Source organism: Staurois parvus, unplaced genomic scaffold, assembly GCF_062004578.1.
Source record: "Staurois parvus isolate SC_StPar_1 unplaced genomic scaffold, SC_StPar_1.0 ptg000120l, whole genome shotgun sequence".
In the NCBI taxonomy this organism is placed as follows: Eukaryota; Metazoa; Chordata; class Amphibia; order Anura; family Ranidae; genus Staurois; species Staurois parvus.
Genome location: NW_028317916.1, coordinates 2,197,731 through 2,211,109, shown reverse-complemented (window position 1 = coordinate 2,211,109; position 13,379 = coordinate 2,197,731). Strand labels below are relative to the sequence as shown.

Below are 13,379 nucleotides of genomic sequence, written 5' to 3'. Positions count from 1 at the left end.
TGTGTACCATTTTGATTTTCTGCAATGAACTTTCAGCAAAATGGACTAGCCTGCTGCATCATTTTTTCACTTTAATTTCAATCAAAGACACCCGAAAATAAAACTTATCAACCTATAGAGGACTGAATTCAAACGATGGGGCATTCTTACATTCCTAACACATTATCCAGTCCATATCAGTATAGATATCCAGCATGATATTTTTCCCCATTGAGATCTAATGTGTTTTCAAAGTGTTCCTTTAATTTTTTTGAGCAGTGTATATTATCATAGCCGATTCTTCAGAGTTACAGGTCACTGGGCAGAGAACGTTGTGGCCTTCCAGAAGTTGCATGGTATATGATGTTTAGTTCTTAGTCCTCCTATTACTCTCACACTAAAACAGTTTCTTTTTCTGTTCAACCGCAAGAATGAGCTTCTAGTCAGTGGTAATGTTAGCAGGATATACAGCATTATCTTCTGTAGGAATTGGACTAAAATTATTAGATTGGCCTGTCACCAAAATATTTGTATGGTGATGATAAATTACCACATTAAAAAATTAAATTAAAACATGTTGCTGCCATACACAAAATTTTTATTTTAAAGGATTGTTTTCTGCTCCTGAAGGCAAAATATAGCAGAAATGAACATCATGTTTTCCCATTAACAACAAAAACAATTTGTTTCTGAGAACAGTCTATTCTTTTTAAGTAACTGGTCTTCTGTTAGTCATGCTTTGTTGTGGGCAGCTGAGTTGTTGGGTTCATCCTGTAGTGCTGCAAAAGGATCAGATTCGAGTAAGTTGGTGCCACAAACTGGAAGGAAGTATGCTTTCCACTTTCTCCATGACAAAGTTTAAGGGTGCAAAAAGGGTGCTCAGGAACTGTTAAGAAAATGACAAAATATTAGAACAAGGCAGACAACAGTTTTCCAAACATTTCTTAAAAAAAAAAAGCAAGTTCGGGTATGGTTCTCAAAGTACAGCTTCACTTTCAGGGATTTTCACACCAGTTCACATGCCCTGCATGCTAGTGTACATTGTGTAGGGGCAGTAATTTTCAACAAATCACATGACTGCTTTGACACACTGAAGTGAGCTGCATAAAAAATGCAAACATTGCTGCATTTTTACACCCAACAGCTTTCTATGTGCCCTTGCACTAATCTATGCAGATCAAGAAAGCTCAGCAGAGCTAGTGTGAACAAGCCCTAAAATTAACTATTCCCTACTCTATTTAAAATGTTCAAAGTGTGTGAAAACTAACTCCTCTCTAATTTGCTCCCTTTTGGTCTGTTAAATACCTGTATAGAACTGAAAGTATTTTGTTGTATCTTCTAAATAAAAAAAAAACCACATACCTCAACAAAACACAGTGCATATACAAAGAAAGAGCTGCACTCTGAACCTGTGGCTTCTGTATACCTTTTTTTTTTTTTTTTACGGAACTGGGTGCTAAACACGGTCCAGCCCAGGTGTAGCAATAATGTTAAAATGACCAAAGGGTCAGAGTGCAACCCTGTTAATCCTGCCAGAAATCTGGTCAGGTCTTTACTATCTGGCTCTGCTGACATATTAATTACACTGTTCCCAGCTCATTTTGTGGACTACATAACACCTTTCCCTTACTATGTTATAGATAAGAGGGGTATGTGTTCAGTGGTCCTGTCCACAGATATGGTACAGTTAGTATTCTCTGGCAATATGAAAGAAAAAGATAAAACAGGCACTCAACCCTAGTTCCAGTTAAATGCCACTATTCCTATAGTCAATGAGGCTTGCAATAGTGCTTCCTAATGGACATGAACTAGACAAAAATTCACTGTATGGAAGCCCTGCTAATTGAGTACAGGTAAACCTATAAAACCAGCATTTCTTGTAAGTTGCAAAGATCCAATGATGCTAGATGACCAGAGGGGTAAGCTCCGGGATCATGTAGACAAACAAAAAGACAGAGACATCCAACGCAAAAATATTATAGTGAAGTAAACAGTATGTAACCATTTATTAATTGAAAAATAATTCTCTGCCAAGATCACTAAAATTAAAATAAAAAAAATAGCCTGAAAAATTATAATTTATATTTACCACTAAATTTCATATTTTGGAGTATAGTACAGGGCAAGAAGTCATAGACCATGGGTTATATGCTGCTACCTTTGGGTGATTGGACACTGGCAAAAATTTGCTGGAAATATCCCATGCCTCCTCATATACCGTATTTTTCGCTCCATAAGACGCACATAGGTTTTAGAAGAGAAAAAAAAATATTCTGAACCAATGGACTGCAGAAGACATAGTACAGGAAATGACCAGAGACGGAGGACACGGTAAAGAGGATGACCAGAGACTGCGGAAACGGTACAGGGGATGACCAGAGACTGCGGACCTTTGGGGGGGGGGGGGGCGGGTACCTGAATTTGACAGGTACCTGCTCCCACTTCTGCAAAATTGTCCTCCCCCCTGCAGTCTTCTGGGACACGTGACAGGTCCCAGAAGACTGCCGGTCCATTCACAAAGCGCAGCGCTTCTCACGCATGCGCAGCGGGGAACCCGGCTGTGAAACTGCAAGCTGTCACAGCCGGGTGCCCACAGTAAAGATGCTGTTACTGGGGAGAAAAGACGCTGAGGACAGCGCTGGACCGAGGAACAGGTAGGTCCGAGAAACACAGAAGAGCCGAGCAGCCATCCTGGTATTCTAACACGGCGGCAGGAGTACCGGGCTGGCTGCTCCATAAGACACACAGACATTTTCCCCCATTTTTTTGGGGGGGAAAAAGTGCGTCTTATGTAGTGAAAAATACGGTAACCTCATCCACACCATGGGACTCCAGTTTTGTACCAAGCAATAAGGAATGTCCTGTACTTTATTCCAAGATATGGCATTTACTGATAAGTCACAATTCATATTATCTTAATCATACAGTACTGGACAGAAAGTAAGACCATGGGACGTCCCCAAGCAATAAACTGGGGGGTGGGCAGCAACATAGCAAACAGGCCACAAAAAGAAGGGTCAACTGACCCAAAACACTCTGCTGGTACAAGCTTTGGCTGCAAGGTGCTTCCGAGCTGTCATCTGAGGCCTGAACATCCACCCTATAAAACTTTGAGAAAGTATAAATATAAGACCAGGTTGGCAGCCTTGCAAACCTGCAAAACAAATGCTTGATGCTGAAAGGCCCAAGAAACCTGACCAAATTGGTGGAATAGGCTATGACAGAGAAGTAAAGAACCCCTTTCTTGAGGTGAAAGAAAATGTTGCACCTAGGTAGACCCTAAGCCCTGTGACTACATTCAGGCAATGAAGTGATATCTCTTAGCATGTTTCAGAGTAATACCTAGGGAATGAAGGACAATATCCTCATTCAGGTGAAAGGAAGAGACTACCATGGGAAGGAGGGTCTGAGTCTCAGGGCCACCTTTGTCCTTATGTAAGACAAGAAAATGCTCCTTGCAAAGAAGAGCCAACAACTTTTGAGATATGCTTGACAAGGTAATGGCCACCAAGAAGGCCACCTTACATGTGAGATCCCCCAGTGGGATATACTGAATTGGTTCAAAGGGAATGTTTTGAAGAGCTGAAGGTGTACATATGAAATCATATAATGCAGCAATGCATACCCCTACTTTAGTGCATTCCATCAATCTAATCAAATGTGTATCATACACAACAAAATAACCATACAAATTTAAATCAACAAAAAAAATCCCCTTGTGCTGGAAGAGCTTTGTATTTAAATATGAACACCATCACGTCTATATTGAAAGAGTCTGTGTGTTAAGGAATTATTTCCTGGATTCTCAGGCTGAGTTGGAAATCCACCATCTCAGGGAGTTTTTTACCTGGCTGGACAGCAGTAGTGAGTGATTTAGAGATTTGATCTGTTTATTCCACATTGTAAAAGTGCTGAGCTGCATCTTGAGTGGAGCAAAAGGAACCACATCAAGGGAGGTCAATATGAGGCCTGGTTGGCCTGAGAGTGTCTGGCAGCTGGACCTCAGAAAAACAACTTTTTCCTGGTAAGGGAAATGTTCGGTCACCCCCACATATTCCAGGTAATTTGAGGACTGAAGGGCATACTTCTTGATTTGAATCAGCCATCTAAAAGTTTGAAGGAACTATATTGGTTTTGGATATTGGAATACAGGACTGTAGCCATGTATGTTAAAAAAAAAAAAAAAAAAAAAAAAAAAAGACTCAGTCCATCTAGTTCAATGAATATTAAAAAAAATACAAAACGTCCATATCAACAATGGTATACCCACACGTGAAGAAAGCTCCAATAAAAGCATGGCCCAATTTGTGCCAGCAGGGGGAAAAAAACATTCCTTCCTGATCCCCAGGAGGCAATTGAATATTCCCTGGGTCAACAATCTCTGGTGTTATTACTTATAAATGTTAACTATCCAATTATATCTTGTGTATTTTGGAATACATCCATCCCTTTTTTTAAATGATCTACTGAACTTGCCAGAACTAGTTCTGGAGGAAGTCTATTCCACATTCTGACAGCTCTTACTGTGAAGAAGCCTTTCCATATGTGGAGATTAAATCTCTCTCCCTCCAGATGTAAGGAGTGCCCCCTTGTCCTTGTGATCATACCCTCCCTTAATCTCCTCTTCTCAAGAAAGAATAAATTCAGTTCCTCTAATCCTTCCTCATAGCTGAGCTCATCCATGCCTCTTATCAGTTTGGTTTCCCTTCACTGCACTTTACAAAAAGGATATCGGAGAATTGTATAAACTGATACCCAAAACTAAATTACATATTCCAGATGAAGTCTTACTAATTCTTTGTAGAGGGGCACAATTGTCACGTTCTCTGAAATCTATAATTCTTTTAATAAAAGAAAATATGTTGCTAGCTTTAGAAACTGCAGCTTGACATTACATGCTTTTATTAAAGCAGGGCATACACTCGAGTTAATTTTTTTTTTTTTTTTTATCAGATCCCCACTCAAGCAATGTGGAAGCAGGGATCTCTCCCATTCCACTATTGTATTCTGACATTAGTTGCATATGCGGATTGAATGCTGGTTTTCCAGCAGGGCCGTTCAACAGAAGCTGGTCATTAGACCTGCTTCTGTTCAACAGGGAGGAGTACACACATAACGAAAGTCGGCTGGTTCCTGCTGAACCAGCCGACCTTAGGTACGTGTATACCCAGCTTACATCTATTCTCTAACAGAACATCCAATCTGTGGAATCAGATCATCATCCAGGTAGCATGTGACACTGATGCCTTAACAGCTTAGCAGGACCAGGAGCGGAGCGAGCGTTTTTGTGAAGACTCTTGATACAGAAAAGAGCCTGAATGGTAGGGTGACAAACTGAAAGTGTTGGTCTCCCACAACAAAGTGTTGGTGTGCAAGAAATATGTAAAGATAGGCATCTTGGATGTCCACTGATGCCAGATATTCCCCTGAAGTAGTAATGACAGACCTTGCGGACGCCATGTGTTATTTGAAGATAAGCAGATATAGGTTTAAGAATAAAAGTACAAAATGGGGTGAATGCCTCAATTCGATTTTGGGACTGTGAATAGGTTTGAGTAAAGCTGTTGGCAGGAACTGGGATACTACTCCTTATGACTGAACTGATACAGGGGGTCCACAAATCTGTCTGTCTTTGAGGTGAAGCTGGCATATTGGAGGGTAGGAATCGAGGACTGGCAGGGATTGAAATTCCATTTTGCAGCCCCTGGAAATGGCAGAATGGACACAGAGACCTAGGACATCTTTGATCCAGACAAGGGTGCAAATACCAGCAGACATTCCCCTACTCTGCAGAGTGAGGGTGACCCTTCTTTGTGTCAACCAACTTCTGGCACCTGTGAACAGGTGTTCCAGCCCAGGATGATTGGACTACATTCCACAGTTCTCTATTTCTTGGTTTTGCCTCAGAAACTGCATTTTGGATGTCACCCCACAAGTTTTCTATTGGATTAAGATCCGGGGATTGGGCTGGCCACTCCATAACGTCAATCTTGTTGGACTGGAACCAAGATGTTGCATGTTTACTGGTGTGTTTGGGGTCGTTGTCTTGTTGGAACACCCATTTCAAGGGCATTTCCTCTTCAGCATAACCTCTTCAAGTATTCCGATGTATTCATGTTAGTTTTTTGCTTTCTTCCACGTCTTTCAGGTTTTGGTTGCCATTGTAAAGTATTTGCTATCATTTTAGCTGAGCAGCCTATCATTTTCTGCACTTCTTTATATGTTTTCCCTCCAATCAACTTTTTAATCAAGGTACTCTGTTCTTCTGAACAATGTCTGGAACGACCCATTTTCCTCAGAATTTCAGAGAGAAATGCACTGTAACCAGCATGTACAACATTTGCTGTCTTCCTTCCTTAAATAAGGGCAATAATTGCCACCTGTTTTTCAAAGAATGAATGACCTCACTAATAGAACTCCACACTGCTATTATTTTGAACATGTCCCTTTCAATTAGTGATTCAATTACACAGAATCAGCAGCATGCATGTCATGACTGTTGGGTCTGTTGGATTTCTATTACTCTACTACACCTGCTAGTAAATTATTTGCCATGCAGAAATATCATTTCTTCCAAAAACAGTGATTGATCAGGTTAGTAATCCCTGACTGCTATTATTTTGAACACAACTGTATGTTTTTAGGATTTGACCAATCCTCAGGTAAAGCAGTTAATTTGTGTGTGCGAAGCAAAAGTCTTTCTGGGTTTTGCCAGCCATTTACTGCCTAAAGCTTCTTGCTTTCTTGGCAGATACTGTATAGTGGAGGGAAAAGCATCGGCTGAAAGCCATAATGCAATTACAGCCCCACATGAGCAGCAATGCTGTGTGGGGGGGGGGGGAAATGCCAAATTTAAGAAAGGTAAATGCTATAATGTTGTTACTTACCACCAACATAGTAGAGACATTTACAGAGGGGGATAACACAATGAATAACATCTCACATGTAAAAATTAAACTCAGCCACAACTACAGGGAAACCATATCTTACCTTGCGGGTTCCCAGAAGGGACCAAACTTTACCTGTCATGGTGGGCATACCCCTGAAGGGGTCTTCAGGTTCTGGGTGACATAGAAATGGACCATAGCCCTGAACCTGTATAGCACCCTGCGGCTAACTACTGTGGTCCAAGGTGAGCGTTAAACACAAGATTCAGTGCCCCAAGAAAACATTACAGGCCAGCCGCACTGCTTTGGGGTATTTGTTCTCATAATGTACATTGAGGGTAACCAATCCGTATACAGATAGCGAGTCCTGAGGCAGTAAGCAGTGAGATCTTTTTAGAAGTGTCAATCCAAGTATTAAAGAAAAATAAAAAAAGAAAGGTTTAGAAGATTTCTCCAAAGGAAAGGTCAGTCCCCTAAGGACACTAGCAAAACTGTAGTTCAATTCAGTGGGTAGGATTATATAAGGGTGCACTTGGGGCATTCCCCGCAAAGCTTTTGCCAGTGTCCACCTGAAGGTATCAGCAAATAACCCCTGATCTATGACATCCTGTCCTTCGTCCTGTACGGCAAAAATTCATAAACCATACCTAAGGACTGGGAAGCTGCAATTTTTTGTTATTCTTGAGTTTAGATATACCCGAAGACCCTTGTTGGTTTTTTTCTTCCTGTCTGTGTCCCATCAGGGAGTTCCAACTCCAAAGTCAACTTTCAGGAAGCAAGAGGCACACCACACTTTAACAGCTGCCACCAGAACAGACTACCACTCAACTTCTGTTCCTGTGACAACTCAAAAATGTTGGATTCCCTATCATTTCTATAGTAGAGACAATGGTAAGCTAAAGTATTCACCAAATGGGTGAATCTTGAATGGGGACACAGAGGTTCTAAACCTTCTACACTGTATGTAAAGCTAAAATAAATAATTGTTTAGGTTTACACTGGACAATGAATAGGCACTGATTTTTTTTTTCTCATTTAGCTGCATAGGAAAAAAACAAAAACAGCCTAAGCTAATTGACTACCATGGGTATGTTGTCACTTACCTTGCCAGCTTCTGTCACACAATCAGATGATGCAGGCCACCTTCCATTTCATACAATATCTGAACACTGAAATCCTACTCTCCCCTATTTCTTCAGTAATTTCAATGTGAAAAACAGGTACAGTTATGACTTCTGTACAGTGCAGAGTTAACCTGGTACTATTGCTGCAGAAGTCACCTGTAAATACTCCTATATGCAGTCACACACATATACTGCTCCCCTGAATATCTGAAATTGCTGCAGATATATGTAAACCTATTTAGATGTACATTTATTAAAACGAGATAAGCTGTGATGAGGAGTGGAGACGATGTTCTCAGTGAGAAGCTATCAGTGACAGCAAAGCAAAAAGCCGGTTTAAAAGGGTGTGATAGAAGCACCTGACTGGCCAGTTGTGTACAAACACACTAACACATACACACCGATCCGCCATAACTCTATGACCACCAAGTTAAGTGAATGATATTGATTGTCTTTATATTAGCCAGCAAGTAATATAAATTTCCGTGCTGAAATTTATGTGTTGAAAGCAGAAAAAATTGCCATTGCAGTTTGTTGCATATGGGACTGCGTAACCTCAGCCCAGTGAAGGTGCCTATGCTGACCCACAGCCAAAAGTGCCTACAATGGGCTCATGAACATCAGAACTGGACCACAGAGCAATGGAAGAAGGTGGTCTTCTCTGATAAATCATGCTGTTTTTGGGTCCTGCCATTTATGTGGATGTTACTTGACATGCACACCTACTGAGCGACATATCAGACTGGATGTCGCTCCACTTCCTTAAATTAAACCTCTCCAAAACCGAGTTTCTTGTCTTCCCCCCCAGCCCGGACACCACCCCCCATTGATTTCTCCGTCACATCCAACAACGCTACCATCAAACCCGCCCTGCAGGCCAGAGTACTGGGTGTCATTCTGGACTCCAACCTATCCTTCCAGCCCCAAGTCCAATCTTTAACAAACTCGTGCAGACTCCACCTCCGCAACATCGCCAAAATCCGCACGTTCCTAACCCCAGAAACCACTAAACAGCTCATCCACTCTCTCATCATATCACGACTCGACTACTGCTACTCCCTCCTCACTGGCCTGCCTTGCCGCTGGCTATCCCCGCTTCAGTCGATCCTGAATACGGCTGCCAGACTCATTCACCTTTTCAACCGCTCTGTCTCCGCCACCCCCCTCTGCCAATCCCTCCACTGGCTTCCGATTGCGCAACGGATCAAATTCAAAATCCTAACGCTGACGTACAAAGCTGTCCACCATACTGCCCCGAACTACATCACTGACCTAATATCCAAGTACCGCCCAGCACGCACACTCCGCTCCTCACAAGACCTCCTTCTCTCTAGTTCCCTGGTCTCCTCCTCCCATGCCCGCCTCCAGGACTTCTCCAGGGTGTCACCCATCCTCTGGAACTCCCTGCCCCAACCCATCAGATTATCACCTACTCTCCTCTCCTTTAGGCGCACCCTGAAAATCCATCTCTTCAGGGAAGCCTACCCCACCCCCTGCTAACTTGCCGACCTCCTCCACTCTTCCTACCACTCCATCCCCCACAGCTATCTCCTCCTGTGCCACCATCCCCTCCCTCCTAGATTGTAAGCTCGAAAGAGCAGGGCCCTCGAACCCCTTGTGTATCACATTGTATTGGTATTGTTCTGTCACATGTTCTGTCCCCCTTTGTAATGTACAGCGCTGAGCGAACTATTGGCGCTTTATAAATACTGTATAATAATAATAATAATGTACCACCTACCTAAACATTGTTGCTAACGAAGTACACTCCTTTATGGAAATGGTGTTCCCTGATGGCAGTGGCCTCTTTCAGCAAGATAATGCACCCTGCCACACTGCAAAAATTGTTCATACATGGGTTTAGAATGGGAGTTTGAGGTGTTAACTTGGTCTCTGAATTATCCAGATATCAGTCCAATTGAGCGTTTTTGGGATGTGCTCGAAAAATAAGTTCTGTAAGTTGCAAGGGTCTCTATGGATTGGACTTGAAGAATCTGCTAATGATGGCTTGGTGGCTGATACCACAGCACACTTTTAGAGGTCTAGTGGAATCCATGTCTCAACAACCTATGCTAATATATATATTTATTAAAAAGGTACCTATATAGCGCCGTCAATTTACACAGCGCTTTACATATATATTGTACATTCACATCAGTTCCTAACCCTCCAGGGGTGTACAATCTAAAGTCCCTAACTTACATTCATACATACACATTTTTTTTTTTTAAGTCCACAAACGTGCAACTATAACGAAAAAACCCGTAAGTGTTCACAAAAAAAGTGCAAGTGCAAAACACCACATGAAAAAGTGCACTTAGGGGTGTGCTTTTGTCCTACCCCTAAAAGGGGCTGGACCGCTACCCTGATCCCCCGGGGCACGAAGCTCCTGACAGGAACAAGGTTCCCATTTGGTCCTCCTGGCCAAAAGGCCTGGTGGACCACCATTCCTTGTGCCCAGCCGAAGCCGGACACCCAGTACTTGGTCAGGGGGCTCTCCCAAAGAGAAAACCCCCTAGGGATTGGGAGGAAGGAACCAAAAGGCCACACATCCTCCCCCTAGACTTCAGGGCAGGCCCGAGGACCCACACCCTCCATCCTGTGAAAACACACACATAAGTAAGAAAAAGTGACAAAACGTGGGAGGTGTAATAAATTAAATAAATAGAAAATAAAAAAGTGGCTGTGCCAAATTGTGCACAGACCAGACCCTGAGGCCTGTAGCAAAAATTGCCCTGGTCCTAGCCAAAAGGCCTGTGCAAAAAGAGTGAAAACACAGTGACCTTGTGCCATCTTCACACTGTGGGGTCCCACACCCAGGTGTTACTAGTGGCACCCCTGAGGGCGTCTACTCAGGGGGCACTGGTTTGCGGACTTTCTGCCTTCCCGACCCCTGGCCAGACAAGGTAGATCCGTCCAAATCAGGAGGTACTGGGTCCTTCCGGTCTCCTCGGGGGAATTACTCCCAGGTCCCAGCTACGTGTGGTCATCCCGGTTTCTGTCCCCCCGGTACTAGCCTTCCAGACCCCCATCATACCAGCAGGGGTACTATACAACAGCCATCCCCACAAAGCTAGAATGGCCGGGAGCACCCCAACTGGACACTGATAAGAACAGATACTACACTTGATCTTAGCCAAAAGGCCGAGAAGCGATACACATACCATACACATACTAGGGCCAATTTAGACAGGATCCAATGAACCTATCAGCATGTCTTTGGAGTGTTAAGGAAACTAGAGTACCCAGAGGAAACCCACACAGACACGGGGAGAACATGCAAACTCCAGGCCAGTGGTGCTGCGGTTGGGATTCGAACCAATGATACACACACACACCTCAAAAAAATTAAAGGAACACTTTGAGATCTGATGTGTTTTTAACAGAAAAAAAAAAATCATGCTGGATATCTATACTGATATGGACTGGGTAATGTGTTAGGAATGTAAGGATGCCCCATCGTTTGGAAATGAAAATGATCAACCTACAGAGGACTGAATTTAGACACCCCAAAAATCAAAGTTAAAAAATGATGCAGCGGGCTAGTCCATTTTGCTGAAATTTCATTGCAGCAACCCAAAATGGTACTCTGTAGTTTGTATGGCTCCCACATGCTTGTATGCATGCCTGACAATGTCGGGGCATGCTCCTAATGAGACAATGGACGGTGTCCTGGGGTATTTTTTGAGCAGTGTGTGTATAGAGTGATAATTTTAATTCCAAACGATGGGGCATCCTTACGTTCCTAAAACATATCAGTATCAACAGGCCACTGGAGTGAATGTCTCTGACCAATCAGAAACAGACTTCATGAGGGTGGCCTGAGGGTCCGACGTCCTCTAGTGGGCTCTGTGCTCAATGCCCGGCACCATAGAGCTCAATTGGCATTTGCCATTGAACACCAGAATTTTCAGGTCCGCCACTGGTGCCCTGTGCTTTTCACAGATGAAAGCAGGTTCACCCTGAGCACATGTGACAGACGTGAAAGGATCTGGAGAAGCCGTAGAGAGTGGTCTGCTGCCTGTAACATCGTTCAGCATGACCGTTTTGGTGGTGGGTCAGTGATGGTCTGGGGAGGCATATCCATGGAGGGACGCACATACCTCTACAGGCTAGACAATGGCATCCTGACTGCCATTAGGTCTCGGAACGAAATTCTTGGACCCATTTTCAGACCCTACGTTGGTGCAGTGGGTCCTGGATTCCTCCTGGTGCACAACAATGCCTGGTCTCATGTGGCGAGAGTATGCAGGCAGTTACTGGAGGATGAAGGAATTGATACCATTGAATGGCCCCCACGCTTCCCTGACCTAAATCCAATAGAACAACTCTAGGAAATCATGTTTCGGTACATCCGACACTGCCAGGTTGCACATCAGACTGTCCAGGAGCTCAGTGATGCCCTGGTCCAGATCTGGGAGGAATTACCCCAGAACACCATCCATCGTTTCATTAGGAGAATGCCCTGACATTGTCAGGCATGCATACAAGCATGTGGGGGCCATACAATCTACAGAGTACCATTCTGAGTTTCTGCAATGAAATCTCAGCAAAATGGACTAGCCTGCTGCATTATTTTTTCACTTTGATTTTCGGGGTGTCTTTGAATTCAGCCCTCTGTAGGTTGATAATTTTCATTTCCATCAAATGATGGGGCATCCTTACGTTCCTAACACATTGCCCAGTCCATATTTTACCCCATCGAGATCTGATGTGTTTTCAAAGTGTTCCTTTATTTTTTTTTTGCCTCATTCACATGTGTATTAGGGCAACTCCTATTATTTTAGTGGGCTTGCAGGGTGCCTTAATGCACTAAAAAAACCTGATGAGTGTTGGGGTGACATTCAAAATGTAGTAGGACACACTGGAAACTACTTCTTAAAATCTTTAATCAAATGTTGAGAATTCTTAAACCACAAATTATGCTTTTATGTATGCAGGTGATATAACATACCAAAATGTCACCAAGCACTAAATTTAAATAAACAAAAACACATAATAACAGATTGTGGTACGCCAACATCAAGGTGAGAAATACTTACAGCTTTTGCAAAAACTCCCATGAGCTCTGGGAACTGATGTGTGAGAAGAGCCAGCATGGCTGTGAAAGAGCATAGGCCCGCTGTGAAGAGTATGAAGAAAGGAAGTTCTTTCTTTGGATAGACTGAAACTTCATGAAATGCTAAAACAAAGAAGGATTTAGAGGGTTACGTTTTTTAATAAATTAAAATATCATTCAAAAGCAATAACTGTTTGGAACTTGAGCAGTGTGATGTGAGGCAAACATTTCTGGTAGGATATCGCACCTAATATTACCTAGTCAATGCTCTAAAAACACAGAATGTTTGAAAGAGGAAAGGAACGTGATGTGCATAGTCCATCACTTGTG

At 42.9% G+C, this 13,379-nt stretch overlaps 1 protein-coding gene and 1 pseudogene across 5 annotated transcripts in view; both read right to left on the bottom strand.

The window, feature by feature from the left end:
• Positions 1-560: 560 nt before the first annotated feature.
• Positions 561-13,379, bottom strand: part of ST7 (suppression of tumorigenicity 7) — a 134,685-nt gene continuing 121,866 nt past the window's right edge. For all 5 annotated transcript variants that reach the window (XM_089672090.1, XM_089672089.1, XM_089672094.1 and 2 more), the window contains 2 exons: positions 13,033-13,172; positions 561-865 (listed from right to left, as the gene is read on the bottom strand). In XM_089672090.1, coding sequence (XP_089528216.1) covers positions 770-865; positions 13,033-13,172 — 236 coding nt within the window. In that variant the 3' untranslated portion in view covers positions 561-769. The remainder of the gene's footprint in view (positions 866-13,032; positions 13,173-13,379) is intronic.
• On the bottom strand, positions 10,971-11,146 carry LOC149467160 (U2 spliceosomal RNA; annotated as a pseudogene).